A 17,872-nucleotide genomic window follows, 5' to 3' on the forward strand; every position below is an offset into this window, starting at 1 on the left:
TGATAACCATCTCTGCTGTCATGCAAAGGCAAATGAATGCTGCTGTGCAGCGCTGCAGTATTGCCTCTGTCAGCGGCATCCAGTGCACATACAGTGACAGTAAAAAAAAAAAAAGCTGAACGGGCTTCATGGTTGCCGTGCTATGGCATCTGCCAGGGCAGTCCAGGGAAAAAGGGCGCGAAATGATTGTCTGCCGTTGCTTTCCCGGAGGAAGGAATGAGTGACGACATTTACCCAGAACCACCCACAACAATGATTTTTGCCCCATCAGACACTGGGATCTCAACCCAGAATTCCAAGGGGCGGGGGAGACTGCAGGACCTATGGGATAGCTATGGAATAGCTACCCACAGTGCAACGCTCCGGAAATCAACGCTAGCCTCGGACCATGGACGCACACCGCTGAATTAATGTGCTAGTGTGGCCGCGTGCACTCGACTTTATACAATCTGTTTTACAAAACCGGTTTATGTAAAATCGGAATAATCCCGTAGTGTAGACATACCCTTAGTGTGGGTAGAAGGTTGTGTAGATTGTTCTTTGTGCCACCTCATGAAGTTCTCTTTCTTCACTTAGTATGAGCATATAGTGCTTACTACCCTGAGTAGTCCCATTGAAGCTGGTGAATTCAGCAAGAAACACTATGATCGGTAGTATGGGCATGTCTCAGGACCTAGGAAAAAAAGCTGTGTTTCAAAAAAGTGTTGGTTGTGATCAAATCTAGGTGGGAAGCTAGGAGCCAAAATTGCATGAAAAAACCGTAATCAGGCATTTTTTAAAATTAAAAATTATTCAAATATTGGAAGATCATCAGAATAATTAAATTGAATTAAGTTAAAGCTAATATGCTGCTATAAGTTACTTTGGATACTTTGTTTTGTCACGAGTAAGAGTGGTGCATAGCTGTTCTGCCCCAGGAGCAGTCCAGACTCGGTTATAATTCCTTCTCTGGTTTGCTTCCTTGCTTCATGGGGGAGAGTCATCTGCACCACCTTTTTACCATGCAGATTATTTCTTTCCTCATGCTAGCTCAATTCTGCTGTCTGGTGCACTGGGCATGGAGCCAAAGCTGCAAAGTGTACAGTTGGACTAAGATCTGCATAGTAACATAATCTAGTTTAAAGAAGGTATTTGCTGCATAGTTGAAATCCATACTATTATCCTCTTGTGTTCAGATACTGGGGAACAGCCGCGTACTACTGTAGTTTGAAAATTCCATTTGATAATCCTTGTGTGAAGGACTGTCATATTGTTCCTGACAGGCTTCCTGGAGAAATCTAATTATTATGATCATACCATGCTGGTATTCAATATATATTGATGAATAGAGAGAGTCCTTAAAATCAGGAATCTTATTCTGTGCTGAGCCTGTGCTCACTTTTATCTACATTTTTCAGGGCTGAGATGATACATGTATTTATGTGCTTGTGCGTATATTTTATAGTTTGAAAAATTTTGATGCTTTGGTGGGAAAATTAAAGGAGGGTCACCATCAAATCAAATTTGGTCCCAGATTTAGGTTTTACAAGATATAAGACCAATAGAAATGGTTCCACCAATTTTAAACAAATTGAAATCATTTGGAATTGTGGATGCTCATGACCTCAGAAAATCTGACCCTGCTGCTGTTACAATGTGTGTAGATTCCCTTCAGACCACGCTCTGTGGTATTGGATCATAAACCTTTGTGTTTTATTCAAACCTTTCCCTCTGTTCCATCAATACAATCCCCTCCCCTCCCCCCCGTTTTGAAACATGTATCAATCGATTCACTATGTATTCTAGGATCCCACAGACTTTGAGTGGAGTTTTTGGATGGAATGGGGAAAGGAACGTATCATATGGCTTCTGCTTGGCCATTTAATGGTATCACAGATGTCAAGGCTCTTTATGGAAAAGGTATGAATGCATGTGTTTTGCAGGAGTGCATCTTATATTTTTTCAGTTAGCTGTGAGACCTGAAAAACAGAATACCTTATATTAAAAATTGTTGAAAAGTATATTCTATAGAATGAAAATTTCCGACAAATTGTATCTAGGAGATATAATTATTTATGACTCAGTTCTTAAATGAAGCAGTCCCATTTAAATCCAGGTCTTTGGAGTGGAGCCCAGATCTGGAGTGCGGAGCAGTGAAGCTGCAGGTTTTTGCCTGGAGCTGGAGCGGAGCTGGAGCACAGCTCCAAAGGCCTGTTTAAATCAACATAAATAAAGCACACCTCACTGTGAGTAAAGTTGAGAGAACTGGGCCTATAGTTAGGGACTTAATACTGCCCTGTGAGAATACTCAAAACTGATGTTGGATAATGGGGACTTGGATATGCACGATATTTGGGACCAAACCTGATACACATCATGCAGGTGCATGACAGCCAAAAGCAGCATGTCTCTACATGGATGGGCAGTTATACCATAGACCCAGTACAGAGTAACTCTGTCCCCTAGTATGTGCTGTGGAGAAGAGATGTCTGAGGTAGGTTTTTTCCATTGGAAAATGTAGTTGTTGAAAGTGAAATTTTACACTGGAAAACACTGGATTTTTTTTAATGGTTTTTTTTTCCAAAGCATCATTTAATCCAAACATTTTGCTTTGTTTTGAAGTGCTTATTTGAACTGAACAGTTTCTATTTGAGGAGTTGATTCAAATAGAAACAGTTAATTTCAAATTGGTATTTCAACTTAAAATGTCGTTTTAAAGTGAAATGTCAGTTCAGAATGTTTCAGGTCCAATTGACATTTAATTTAAATGTTTATTTCACAGTGTCAAAACATTTCATTTCAACACTTGCATGTGAATATTTGATTCTACAAAAATTGTCTCTTTTTTCTTGGTTGGTCCTGAATCAGGACAAAACCAAATATTGGACTTTCCTAGAGGATACAAATTACGTTTTCTGACCACAGTTCAACTGGGAAGATTTTTCATCTCCTTCAGTCTGCAAAGCTAGCCCCTCTTAGTTCCATAAACCCACATTTTCAGAACTTAGCGGGCAGCGAGGATTATAAAGCTATAAAGTGACTAAGCTATATATAAAAATGTAGCAAATTTAATGTCTAATATCTGGGACCTTCCTCATGTTCCTAACCTATAGGAATGAGATTTCAGGCACTTTTGCAGGACTGAATACTACCTATTCTGGATAATTGAAATTTTGCAGGGAAAATCCATAAATGAGGGGAGAAAGAAGGAAACATTTTTGTGGTAGAGCGATTCAAGGTGAGGAAATAGTGGCGGTATGAAGCTTCTCAGTGGCTGTGCTCGTCCTATCAATTTTCAGTGGCAATGCAAGAAATGACCTAAGGACTGCCAAAGTTTGGAGCCGATATAATGGATTTGTTCACTCCCTGCCCCCATAATTTTATAAAGAAGATGATGAATAAGGAATTAACAAATGCTCAGGCACGTTTCCATTTTGGGAAGTGTTTTATACCTTCCATCACAAACTCTTAACGATCTTTCCCAATCACATCTATCCTCTGTATCTAATCAGTCCATCTACCAGGTCTTCCTATTCTCCTCTATGCTAACACCACCCAAGTTATGTCTGCATATGATCATTTTACTCTGCCATGAAAACAAATCTTGCCCTTCTTGCTGCCATCGATCAGTTTCAATGCCTTCATTAGCAGCTTAGCTCAATTCCTCTCCATCAGTGTCCCTGTCATCAAATAAATTCAACCCTCCATCACTAAACCATTCCTTGTTCTTGAATATGGCTGAACCATTTTGGTGTCCAGAATGGAAAATTTCAGCCCATGCAGTTAATGTTTGGCAAAAATGTGAGTAACTGAAAACAAAGGTCAAATAATGGGAAGTGTCACATAACTGTAATAGGTGGTGTTACCAGCCCTGCCTATTATAGTTTCAGCAATGTAGTATGTAAAAATGGGGTGTCTTTTAATAAATCATATTCTTGGTTTACAGAGAGAGGAAGGGGACCAGTTTATATTTCCTTAGCATTAATCAGAGATGAAATTGCATGGAACTTTGAATCTGAAGCTGAATCATAATCATGTTGTATCTCAGAAAAGAATAATTTAATAACCTTATTGTTCTGCTTTTATTGACCTGCTTCATTATGCAGACTGCTTTTTTTAAAGACAAAATCTAATTTCTTTCACTGCTGCCTTTCTTTATAGAATGCCAAACATTTGTGCTTTGGGGGCAGTGCAGAATATGTAACATCAGGTATTTCAGCAGTTTCAGTTGAGAGGTTTTATAAAGCGCCTTTGAGTCCTGAAAGAGATTATCTCAGGTAGGATGAAGATCTGACTGCCAGCAGTTATGGTTCATGGAATCTGTATTGGAAACACATGGGAACACTAAGCAGTCCCTGCGGAGCTATTGTCATGATACTGCCTGTGACCTTGTATCACTTTTTTTCTTTGTGCTAGCTTTTTCTTAGAACTTGGGTGATCTGTAAATTGAAAATAAAGTTAGAAGCATTGATACTGTGGATGTAAGAAAAAGAAGGTGAATGTAATGAATTGATCTTTTGAAAATGGCAGGTGAAGGGCAGGAAATGTAGTAGTAGTAATCATAATATAATGTGCTGCACAGGAATCATCACAGTTGAATAGACCATTGATTCATCTTGTCTCTGAGAGTGCAGCAAATATTTAAGAATATCTTCAGTATACTTAATTGTGTAATAATGTAAAGGGGAAATAATGTTTTGTCTCCAGCTGAGGATCAGTTTCTGCCCTTAAAGCATTTGGAATGATGGCCCTGGTAATTTTATCCTAGCTAATGTAACTGCAGATATACTTGGCTTATTCATATAAATACCACTGTGCAGGTGATTTGCAGGGACTTTTCTTCTAGGATTTTGGGAATCAGAGCAAGATGTTATAGAAGATCTTGGGGTCTGTGGGATACCTTAGTCATGGATTCTGCAGATTCATGGGATTGGAAATCCTTGTGTTTCCATTAGAAGGAATAATTTTGAAAGCATATGCAAGTTTTAGTCCCTTGTTCAGTTTGTCCACAAGAGAGAGAGGATCTAACCTTGTAAATATCTAGGATAGAATGTATTTGCTGACTTGTTTTTGTAAATATGATGAATGCTAATAATGTAGACTGGAAAAGAAGCCATAAACCTAATTATAATCAAGGAATATTTGAGTAACTAATTAACAGTCACATTTGTTCACTTCTAATGATTAGCCCCATGTCTTGCTGTGAATAGTTCACTGGACTTCTGTGTCATGTGATTCTTTAGCTGTCATGTCCTTTCCTAGAGACGTGGGCTTCAGTTTTCTTGTGATGCTTTGCAGGAAGAAATTATTTAAAAAATATTTAAAATAGTTGCACTAAACAGTCAAAGTAGTAGGAAGCTACATATCTGTATTTGAGTTGAATGCTCATAGAGGAGCCAAAGTTTAGATGCACTAGAACAGGGGTCCCCAGCGCGGTGCCCGCTGGTGCCATGGTGCACTCATGTAGTAGCTGGCGGACGAGCATTCTCCAAAATGCTGCCAACAAGCTGCATCATCCAGAGATTTTGGCGGTGACACTTCTGGATGCTGCTGCTTGTTGGCGGCATTTCGGCGGCAACGCCTATTGACGTTGCTTCTTGTCAGCGGAATTTCGGTGGATGCTTGTCCACTGCCACGGTCCTCCGTGGCTCATTGTCTGGCGCCCACCAGACGAAAAAGACTGGGGACCACTGCACTAGAAGAACATCTCTTTTACGATTTTGTGAAAGGGTCTCTACTACTGTTGTGTTAAAGTGATTCTCAGTGCAACCCTCTCTCCATTTTTGAGTTCAGATTTATAATGAGTAATGATATAAGCTTATGATTTATAATGAGTAATGATATAAGCTTATGTGCATTGTTTAGATTTCAAATCATGTTAAATTATGTAAAAAGCAGCAAGAGGGTTCTTTTCACAATTGGAATCTGTTAAGGGGGAGGATAAGGGTGCAAAACTGTGAGAACATGCAGAACTTCAAGAAAAGCCTGCTCCTTCCGTTGGAATTTCTCCGGGAGGAAAGCGCTGGACCTAGTGGTCTGTGTTTGGACAGATCCAAGTTTGGTTCCCTAGTTTCCTAGGCTGGTAGGTTTCTTGGTGGTATTGAAACAGTTTTTATAGTGGGGCTGGTGAGAGCCATTGGAAAAAACCTGTAAACTCTGTATATTATGGAAACCACTTCAAGATGGGGTGCTGCTGCACCCCTAGTTCCAGCACTCCTGCCTTAGTCCTTGGTGGAGGAGAAAGCAACTCTTGCTTTTAGCTATCCCATGGCTGATACACAGAGCAACACTGATTGGCTCTTGAAGGAGCTGTTTCCAAATCTTTTCTTTGAGTATTTTTGATAGTAGCAAATGGTGGAGGCAAAGAGTTATATACAAGAATCAACCGGTTGGGTGAGTTGTGACAGTGGCACCGTTCACCTGCACACAGCACACTCTAAAACAATGAGGGGAAAGAAATATGGGCGGGGACACTGGGGCAATTCCTCTAAGCATATAAATAGTGCCCAATGATTTTTAATGTCCATGCAGAGCAGAGAATGCTTCAATGTTAACTTCTCATCTGAAGGGCCCTCACAGAAAAAAACTGCCTGGAGCTCAAATTCTCTAACTTGAAGAAAGAAGTGATTAATTGATCCTATCAGAATTTAAATCTCTGGTTCCAGGGAGTCCTTGTATTTCACATCTGATATTTAGATAATTAGGTATTTTTAAAACTAAAGTTATATTAATTTTTGTAATATCAGTACTGTTCTCAGGTTAGTATTTTGTGTCTGTTTATTTTTGGCATTTATTAAAAAAATACGGGTTTGTTAAGGTAAATGTCATGTTTTGGGGGGATGATTAATAGTTTTTACTTCAATTATTTTAAATTGAAAGTCCCCTTCTCTCCTTTTCTTCCAGTACAAACCTTGGTGTCTAATGGCATATGGAATGGTGGCCTGCTGGTTTCTGTTAGGAATCAATGGCTTGGCAGTGATTTTGCTGCATATAGCCATTTCATTTTTTGTGGCTCAGTTTCAGAGAGCAGTCCTGACATGGCTGTGCTCACTACTTTTGTTATCAACTTTGCGCGTACCAGCCGTGGAAGAAGCAAAGGTAATTTTTTTAGTGTGATCAAAGTATGTTATTTATTTATCATGATCGTGGACAACATTTTATTGCAAAATCCTTATCAGCAGAATCACTTTTAGTTTTGCCTAGGCAGAGATGGACTCAAAAGAACTTTCTAGGTGCTGAGGTGCAGTAGGTGTTGGTACAGCCTTTGACTGTAGCATCTCATTTGGAAATGTTAATAACCTTGCTGAGAACTCCCTCTAGTGGGCTCTCTCTCATTTGTATTGTCATGGTGTGTTATGGCCTTGAGTACTAAAAGATAACTAGATGTATGAGAAGACTGTTATTCTATAGAGTTTCATGTTGGTATAAACTGAGAGGAGAGCTGTGAGGCAGATAGAAGAGCCTTGTTCTCCATTGCAGCTTACTTGTTCTATTTTAAACAATAGATGAAATCACTGAATGCAATAAACTGTACTATATGCTCAATCTAATCTGATTTACCTACTTTCTTTAAGACCTGGCTATATTTTAATTAAAACTGCTGTCTGTGGATTTCCAAACCATTTATCTACAGCTCTGCTTGCTTTTATTATTGTCATCATTATCTTCAAATTACTTTTTTATGGTGTCTTTCCTCCCAAAGGATTCTAAAGAGCAGCTGAATTGATGAATGAAATGAGTGGTCTTACATATGAGAAGCATCTGGATTATTTAGTCCTGAGAGAAGATTAAAAGGCAGCATAAGTGAAGTACTTAAACTAGTCAAGGATTGTTATAAAATCAAGATTGAATAACCTTTTTGAGGTTGATGAACAAGCCAGAACTAAAGGTCATACAATTAGGTGCAGGAGGGAACATATTAAAAAAGAATTGAGGGCCTTTTGTAGAGAGAGTGCTGAACAGGTGGAATGGGATTCTAGTTGAGATAGTAGACTCAAATAGTAAGGATTGAAGAAAAGTTGAATGACTATATGGATTTTAATACATTAAAGAGGCATTATTCATTTTGGTGTTTGGAAGGAGCCAGGTGTCCTTTCAGGCAGTCAAGAGGGAATTTTTTCTGATCATGCTTTCCCTTTCAGATGCCATCCCACACTTGAAAAGGGCCCAAGACCTACTTCTATGCCTACACTGCACCTGTGATTGACATAAAAAGTTAACATTTATAGTAGAGTGATTGTTTATACGTATTCAACTCTTGATGTGCATTACCCCATGTGTCAGAGATTGCAGTCTTTTGGGCAGCAGTGCCTGTTGACCAGTGGCTGCGCCCTTCTCCCGAGGGCATGAAATGACAGAATAGGGCCAACTTCCTCTCTAACTGCCCTTGGCTGAGAGATGAAGGAATTGCCAGTGTCCTTATTCCACAGCCTAGTTAACTAGTTTTTCTTGTAACTCCTGGATAAGGTTAGTTGACAGCAGTAGTACTAGGGTTAGCGTTTCATAGGTTTTAAGTATTGTTTATAGTTATGTTTCATCTGGGCAACTTTTAAAATAATTTTCTATCTCTGTGGCTGAACAGAAATCTCCTGGTTTGAAATATTGCCCTTCATGTGACATGGCCATTCTCCTTAATGATGGCCATTCTGAAAGTTTGTTGTTTAGGTGAGGGTCCAAATGCTCTATTTGTTTTTCAGATAAACGAGAGAAGCTTGCTTGAAGCTGTTCCCATTAGATAAATCAACGAGACTGGCCTCAGATTTGGGCATTCCCTCTGCCTTTGGAGCCATCGTCTTCAAAAAATGCACTGGCACCTACAGCCGCTTAGTTTTGTGCCTCTTCCACTTCTTCCACAGAGGCTCCTTCTCTTAAATCTTATCTGACAGGAGTAGCACACTCCATCATTCCTCTGTGGAACTTAAAAAGTGGCCACCTTCTCAGGCACCCTCTAAGAAAAGGAGACAGAAATCTTCTCATCAGGTCTCTGCTAATGGTAGTTCAAGGCATAAACTTGGTCTTTTTTGACATCCTAAAGCACACTAGTACACATCCTTTGGTAGTGTTGAAGGAATAGTCCCTTGTAGTTACCCACACGGATACTGCGGTACCCTATAGCACACCTCAAGATATGGATTTTTCTGTCACTCCCTCTTCCACAGTCTAATGGCTATAATTGAAATTCTTCCAGATACTTAGACTTCCTTTTAATCTGTTGCTCCTAGTTAGATCCCTTGCACGAACCCTAGACATTCCACTCTGTCTGGTGTTTACACCCTTTGAATACTTCAGTTGGTTTTGCCTGTATTCAGTTTTTATTCATGAGCTAGTTCCTCTAAACCAGTGGTTCTTAACCTGGGGAGCGAGATGCCCTTTCTGGGGGTGCGAGACATGCCAGATTTTTTTCAAAGGTAAATCATCGAAAACACAAATTAAGCACAGACATAAGTACAACTACTTTGTTTCATCAAACCTATGTATTTATTAACTTCATAATTTTTTTAACGATTACTGTAATATACAAACAAAAATATATCTAGGTTTAAGGGGTGCAAAAGCATATTTTTTAGGTTTAAGGGTTGTGAGAACATATTTTGATTTTTGATAAGGTATGCGAGAACATATTTTGAGAACCCAAGGGGTGCAGGCTGCAGTAAAGGTTAAGAACCACTGCTCTAGACTCTTCATATCTGTTGCTCTTTTCTGAATTCCCTCAAATTTGTCAACATCTTTCTGATACTAAGGCACTCAGATCCTAATATGTTTGCATCACACCTATCAAGAGGATGATTATGTATATTACCTACCTAACCCTTTGTGTAAGAAGCCTACAGATTTTTTTGCAATGTGTAAAAATAAATAAATAAATATTTGAATGTGACCCCGCTGCCTTCCACACCTCCAGTTGTTGGAGTTTTTGGATTTGAAGTCTAGCTCAAAATCAGATTCAGCATATTTGCTGCTTCTTGAAACATGGCATTATTCATGGGAAATAAAGGGGGTTATCCCTTGTCGTGTTGATTGGTGTTACGTGAATAAAGCCCTGTGCATCAAGATGAAATTATATGCCTTAATGTATAAAGGTTATTTTGATGGAGCATAATATATGATAAATAAGTGCTCCACTGATGCTCCAGTAAACACATTTCTAATTCAAGAGAGATGTAATCGCTCTAATTCAAAATGCTGATCTTTTTCATATCCCAGAGTTGCTTAGTCAAGCTTGGCAGTTTCTCTTTCATGACTGTAGGTTTCTGAATTGGAAAATGAAGCCTATTGCTCTAACTGTTGGATTTATGCCAAAACAAGGGTCGCTAACCATCCTTTAACTGATTGGCATAGACTCAGTTTTGCTATCTTCATCCTCTGCTTCCTTTCACTGGCTATATGGATTTTAAAGAAACTGTTCTTCACTTGTGAACAGATTTATTTGTTCTATTAGCCTCTCTCTAAAAGCCACCTTTATTAGGACTGACAAACTTGTTTCTCTTTGGTTCCAATGCATGGTGCAGCAGGACCGGATCTTATTAAAAGGGAGGTAGGGGAAGGTGGAGGGCTATCAAATCCGCTACGGTATAGATGTTACCATCCAAACATAGTTCACTGATGTGTGGGCATTCACCAAGTCTGTTAGTTACACTGAGAATTTCCTGCCCTTTGTCTCCATACATAACTCACCTTTGTGTCTCCCCTTCCCCAGTGCAGGAGAATGAAAGGAGCAGGCAGCTGCTGCCACTAAGCCACCTTCCCGCTGCTCCACAGGCCCCTGTGGGCTACAGCATTCCTGCTCTGCATGGGCAGGGAGCAGCCTCCGTCTGCAGGGACCAGCAAGCCCTGCAGCTGCCTCTGTTGGGGCGGCTGGAACTGCAGTCTTGTCGTAACAGCTGAGGCTACCAACAGTGTCATCTAGCAGCTCCAGCCTCAGCTTTCCCTGAGCCTGAAACCATGATATGCCAAGGAATTAAGTATAAATAGTGCCTCCCCACTATGTGCAGGTGCCTCCCCAGGGAGGCGCACAAAATAGTTTAAGATTCTATATTAACTGCCCTGTATTGATGATGACCTAAGGACTAGTAAAGTGCCAGTAAGAATATTGATTGTTTGATATCAAATCCCATCATGTTATAAACATTCTCTGTTTTGTTTTGCAGAGAGAGTGGTACGACACTGAAAATGAGTACTACTTGCTGCTCTTCACCCTGACTGTTCGCTGCCTCTACTACACTAGTTTCAGCCTTGAATACTGCTGGCATGGGTCTACCCAGAAGAGGTACCACTCATTTTTTTGGATGCTGGCCTACATGTTCTACTATCCTGTGTTCCACAATGGACCCATTATCACCTTCAGTGAATTTACTAAGCAGGTAACAGCACTTTCAAGATGATACAGCTGTTGGTTTTCAATACATCTGATGTGGACTGAGGGCTAAATCCTCTGAGATGCTATGCACTTCCTGCAAGGTTCCCAGCACCTTCACACATTACCTTTAATGTGGGGGTTGACAGCTCTGGGCACTTTGATAAACTGGCCAGAATGGGCCCTGAAAGAAGGAAGATGACAGCCTGAAAATTAGTTGGGGACCTAAAACTACATATTATTAAACACCCCCTGAACTTCAGAAGATTTTGGTTCTGGATCCAGACTTTGAAGCTCAGGTCTATATCTTGAAAATAATATCTGAAAAGCTGCTAAACAAATTGGTGACCTCTTTCCAGCTGCCAGATATATGTATTCAAGCTGCATTAAATTAAAAAGAGAAAGAGATTGTGTGTGTGTGGGAAGATGGGGGTAGGGCAGATACTTTCATTTTTTGAGAGATGGTGTCCTTAATTAGATGAACATTTTGGATAGGTAGAGCCCCAAATTCCCTTTAATCCATTACTTCAGATGATTCATCTGATAATGTATTTTAAAATGCACTTTGCAGATGAGTCGGAGTCAAAAGTTTCATTTACAGTTACCTACTTGAGAAAAAATTCTCATTGATGAGATTTTCAAACAAAAATATTCTTAATGTTAGTGTATCTTCATCTTCTCCTTTTTTGCATGGCTTGAAGCAGATTGCATGCAGGAAAAAAGGGCGCACTGAGAATACAAGCTTAGGTATTACCTGGTTATACATCAGCCATAGAATAATACTGAATTCACAAAAAACTATTCATTAAAAACTGAGCATCTATTTCATTGACTGAGTGACATTGAAGGAGAATGTCCAACTAGGTCTAAAAATCTAGTGATTGGGGTAAAGAGGGGCTGATTTAAACTCAGAGCCTTCGTTTTCCACAATTTTTTTTTATCTTCTTCATGAGACTGTGAAGGCTTGGAGATATGAAATAGATACATATTTTTTCAATCAATTAGATACCTTAGAAAACCCACAGAGGAAACATAGTAGTTTTCATTCATGCATTTGGTGATTTCAGTGCCCAGTATCCATAACTGAATCTAATATAAAATTTTCTCCTTCCTGGCTGTTGTAAGAGACTTCTATTTCCATGTGGTCTTTAGAAAAACAAAGTAATTTAATTGCTTTGAACAATATATCTGGCTCTGAATTTGACAACATCAAGGTATATAACAATGCCACAGAGACAGATCAGTTTTGAGCATGTCAGTGAGGGAACTTTTTGACAACAGTTCATAGATGTCTTTTCATTGTGGGTATCACAGGCTATACACCTTATTCAAATGAAAATTTACCAGAAAATGAATAAATTGCTCTTTATTATTTTCAGCTTTTCTTGCATGACAACAGCTCCATCCATCCCCACTTTATTTCTAACATGTCCATCATCCTAGTATCTAAGTGCTGAACAAAAATATATCCCTACTGTCTTCCATACAAAGATGGGAATTCCAACATTCCAATATTCTTATTTTCCTGAACAGCAGATAAAAGTGTAAGAGATATTTTGATGCTTGGACTCAGTTCAAGCTTATACACTTGTTGCAGGGGGCAACAGTTAGGGTTCGTTTGCCCGGTGTGCGTATCCCCAATAATCACACCGGAGTGGAGAAGCAAGTCTTGTATTTGAATTCAAATAAGGTGCCGGGAGATATACAAATCTCAAATCCTGCACACCCCGTTATCTTTTGCCATGTCTTATATACCCTACTTGTTTACAAAGATTCACAGGTGCCACAATTGATCATTTACAATTCATTACGTACCGGATCCTTTAATTAACTACATCCTTTACCCACACTACAGAGCCCCCCTTTGATCGATTACATTTTATACCATAAACAAAAGAACAAAAGAAAATGATAAATGATTACATGTACTCATGCTAGCTTCAAAGGAACATATTGATTAATCTAAGGGGCAATTCGAAGGCGATAGTGGGCCTGAGAATGTAAACTTTTAACCCCATGCCATATTGTCGGTTACTTGGAGCCCTGCCCCCCCACAACACGCTGAACAAAGCCAAGTTGAAAGTCAGCTAGAAAATTATACGTAAATAAGAATGAAAGAATTTTCAGTCTTAATCCCCAGAAAATTTGTGATTCTTATCCTTATCCTGGACCAGATGTTTAAGTTTTGTAAAGCCAAAATTACAGGAAAGTCTTGCAGGTGCCAGATTTGGGGGTCTTAAGATAGAGAACATTCTTAATGTAGTCATGTTTTCTGGGCATTCTTCCATATGTAGCATATGAAAAATGATAAGAAAAGGTAAACCCTGCCCACCATCCCACACAGGTGCAGTGGAAACCGAAATTATAGGGTCATCATAGAATATCAGGGTCGGAAGGGACCTGAGGAGATCATCTAGTCCAACTCCCTGCTCAAAGCAGGACAAATCCCCAGGTTTTTTTGGTTTTTTTGTTTTAACCCCAGTTCCCTAAATGGCCCCGTCAAGGACTGAACTCACAACCCTGGGTTTAGCAGGCCAATGCTCAAACCACTGAGCTATATGAGTGATAAAATATTCCTTCAGCTGTTTGCAAATCCTTCATTTTGTTGCATTGAATATGTCATAGCTGACAGTTGATGAGTATTCATTGGACCACATTTTCCCTGAAGCTGATTTGAAAGCCGCTGATAAATAGTTCAAACAACTAATTCCAAACTTTTGAAAGCTGAGATTTAAAAAAAATGAAACCAATCATGTGCCTGAAACATTGCCATGTGTTGTTAAAGGTCATTTCACCTTAATTTATACATCTCCTAGGCTAGTCTTTTATGCCCCCCTCTCCCAGGGGACTCTGCTGTAATTTTTCATGATATGATTTCTTTCTCTTCCTTCTTATGCTTTGATGAGCAGTGAAATAACGAACAATGTTGACATGTCAATGATCATCATTGGGATATGAGTTACTGTCCATTCAAATAAATGGCACAATTTAAACCTCAGAGCTGCTGTTTCAGGTGCTCTACAAATTCATGCAGATGTCTCTGCGTTGATTACCCTTGTTTCACAATTTGAAGCTTTTCTTTGAAACCATAACAAGTAAAGGCTAATTTTTAATTAAAATGAAAGCTGAAACTCTGGAGAACAATTGAGCATCCAGTTTGGCTAATCATTCACACCTCTCACTTTGGGAAATGCAGGACATTGCTACCTGGTCTTGAATAGTAACAGGACAGAGACTTTCACCTCTAGGCAACCTCTTCAGATAAAAGCCTAGATTGCTAGTAAGCAAAAGTCACTAGTTGGCTCGATGGTGTCCTTTGACTCTCTCGTAGCTTACATGAAATGAGTGGATGACCTCAGTGCAGTTCTCTGAATGGCTAGGAGCCCACACCACAGAAATCTTCACCACTATTGGCACCAGTTGGTATCCTAGTTAAGTCTCAGTAGAAATGGCATGAAGGCAGTAGTACTCTCACAGCCTGGCAAAATCAAGTCACATTGGTGATATGGCCTGGGTGAGCTTACACTTTTGCTGTGCGTGTGCATGCTGAGTCTGATCATGATCTAGCATAGATATAGTTGTGAATATGTAATTGCTGTGCAGCTCAAAGGAAGACAAGATAATAAAATAGCCTCCACCACCAATAGAGCAGATGGAACCTCAAAGCAGCATGTACTCTTAGAAAACTAATCTAGTCCTGTGTGGAATGTTTAATGCTTGGTTTGAAAGAAAATACTAGGGATTGTCTCTGTATTCTTGTAATTCAATAACTGTAAGCAATATGCATGGATCTGTCTAAGTGAGTGCCTTTGTAACCAGCTAGACATTAGTCCCATGCTTTACTTAGGGATGTGGTTAACTTTTGGTGACTGGTTGTACTTCTGATAGTCTCTTTCTATCTTTGTCCTCCACCCTCTGCCCCACCTGGCTAAAATGAATTTTATCATGTTGGCGAGAACGTGGGCAGGCTTAGTGACAGGAAGAGATATGCTTATCACCTGTGGCAGTGGAGAAAAAGATTCCCTTACTAAAGAGATACATGATGAAAATACAGTTAACAAAAGTAGAATATGCTACACTTTTAAGAATTAGTAGAAGTGAACTAAATTTGTCTATAGCAAAATCTGTACATGGACTAGCCAGCATGAGCTAGCTTGAATCCAGCTCGTGCAGGTAATGACAGCAGTGAAGACAGTGCTGCACAATCTTCAGAGCAGGCTAGTGAGAATAGAATGTACCAAGGGTCCATGCCAGCTTTGTATTACCCACACTGAAGCCTGCACTGTGGTGTCTTCATGGCTATTGTTATTTGCGCTAGTTGGGTTCAAGCTAGCATGGGTAGGCTAGCCTGTGCACAACTTTTTCTTTTCTGTGGGTATGTCCGACATTTGGACACTCATTTTCCATTAGATTGAATAGGAATCCGGTGTCCAGTTCCCCTTTGTGGCTTTGAATAGAAAAATGAACACACACACTGATACTGCATTGAACCGTGACTGACAGAAGTGCCAGAGGAATTAAAGGGGCCGAGTCAAGTGATTTTTCAGTACTTTGAAGAAACTTGGTCTCTTCAAAGTACTCACTGCCAGTGAGATGTCATTAAGGGAGATGAGTCAGAAGAGCAATATCATCTGCAAAGCTCATTGAAAGATGTAACAAGTTATCAGGTAATTTTCTAGACTTCACTAAGAACAAGCCAATCAATTGTGCCTTTATAAAGCCCTTTTCAGGAGAAGAACAAAACTGGTGGGGAGAAAATTCAAATGAATACAGTATTTACCTTTTAACGTTAGCTTAGATGAAGACTGAGGAAATATTTACTTATTATATATCATTTTATAGCTCCAAAAGTATAGCTAATTGCTTCAAAGAAAACATAGCAGACATTGTCCCTGCCACAAACAAACCTAAATTTCAGGCATGAGACAGTGAGTCGGGGAGAGACAAACAGTAGAGCAGGATGCTGTTTACTGTATATGATAGCATTTGAAGTATGCATATGCATATCTTGGTGGTTCTGCAAGATTTACTTTTAAACAAAATTTAAAAAGGAAGATACACTTATTGAATAATCCATATTATTGACTCCCATGAAGGTGTTGCAGAAGAAGTGCATTTGTTGGAGTGATTTAAATGAGGAGAGGGTAGTGACTTGGCAGAATATAGAGGGGCTTCTGAATGATAATTAATTAGCAATTTTCAGCAGCTCTATCTGGATGCATGAGGTATGAAGTATGTTTATTCCTTTTATCATAAAAAAGAAGAATTGCAGAAACTCTTTATTAATTTTGGGAGTGAGAAGAATGTTGCTGTTTAATATGCTGGAAAATGGAGTTACAGAAAGTGAAAAATAGCAAAACTATTCTGTGGCAAAGAGCTTTCAGTAATAATGCTTTTACTTTGTTATAATTGCTTTGCAAAAATGGGATGGTTTTGACCTTTTATTAATAGTAGCCTACATCTGGCAGCTGTGCCACAGCACCATCCAAGATCGCTTAATTGCCCTTTACTTGTGGGGAAGGTTGACGTGAACTCCACTGTCACTGGAATGGACAATCAACTGTGACTAGACGTTGTCATTACTAATAAAGTACCGAAGAGGATCCTCATGGTGGATGTCACAGTTCATTTTGAGAACACGACCGTGGCCTTCTGTGACGCCCAAGCTCAAAAAAAGAAAAGAAAAAAAGAAATACATCTCCGCCCTCCCAGCTGTTGCCCTGAGAGCTGGGGGTTACAAGGTTCAAATATACGCACTGATCATTGGAGCCGTGGGCACATGGGATCCCAGTAAAGAGTGAGCATTATGAGAATGTGGAATCGGTCTGCGCTGTGCCCTGCTGATGCAGCAACTCATGGTGTCAGACCATCAAGCAGTCAAGGGACATTTATTTAGAATATATCACCAGACAATGGCAATGCCAGGAGAAATGAGCTGGAGTGCCAATGAGAAGCAAAAACAGGAAAGTAGCCGAAATATTTTTTTTATAGATCGTATTTATTTAGGAATAACTTACCCTAAATTCTCAATTATTGAGGGGCAATTTACGTTTATTGTGACATTATTTATTTTTCACAGGTTATTGCTAGTATAACTTTCCATGGATACTGATATTTAAACTGTACTGTTAAATTTATCACCCTAATTTGCGATATTGCAGATTATGTATTATGTGCATTTTATGACTTTTTATACCAAACTTGCTATCTTTAGATAACTTAAGCATTCCACACGGGTGAATAGAAACTTTTTTATTAATCTGTGCTGTAGATAACTTTAACATAATTTTTGTATTATGGTAGTGCCCAGAGGCCCCAACCAATAATTATAGGCCCTATTATGCCAAATACTGCACAAACATGTGCAAAGACATGGCAGTTTCAGTAGGTCAAAAATGTTCAACCAGCCCCTACAAATTTACCTGCAGAATTTGTGGGTGTTATGTATGTAAATACATGCAGCCCATATTAAACCTAACTTCCCAATTTGTACAGGTAAACACCCATATTTGCATACGTTTGTGGAGGCCAGTTGAAACC

At 39.4% G+C, this 17,872-nt stretch overlaps 1 protein-coding gene across 7 annotated transcripts in view; it reads left to right on the top strand.

The window, feature by feature from the left end:
- The window catches only part of HHAT (hedgehog acyltransferase), a 349,307-nt gene that overhangs the window by 34,858 nt on the left and 296,577 nt on the right, over positions 1-17,872 (top strand). For 5 of the 7 annotated variants that reach the window (XM_050951880.1, XM_050951879.1, XM_050951882.1 and 2 more), the window contains exons 4-6: positions 1,786-1,899; positions 6,883-7,077; positions 11,127-11,339. In XM_050951880.1, coding sequence (XP_050807837.1) covers positions 1,786-1,899; positions 6,883-7,077; positions 11,127-11,339 — 522 coding nt within the window. The remainder of the gene's footprint in view (positions 1-1,785; positions 1,900-6,882; positions 7,078-11,126; positions 11,340-17,872) is intronic. The other 2 variants (XM_050951885.1, XM_050951886.1) reach the window with 2 other exon arrangements.

The sequence above is a fragment of the Gopherus flavomarginatus genome, chromosome 4 (genome assembly GCF_025201925.1).
Source record: "Gopherus flavomarginatus isolate rGopFla2 chromosome 4, rGopFla2.mat.asm, whole genome shotgun sequence".
Lineage (NCBI taxonomy): Eukaryota > Metazoa > Chordata > Testudines > Testudinidae > Gopherus > Gopherus flavomarginatus.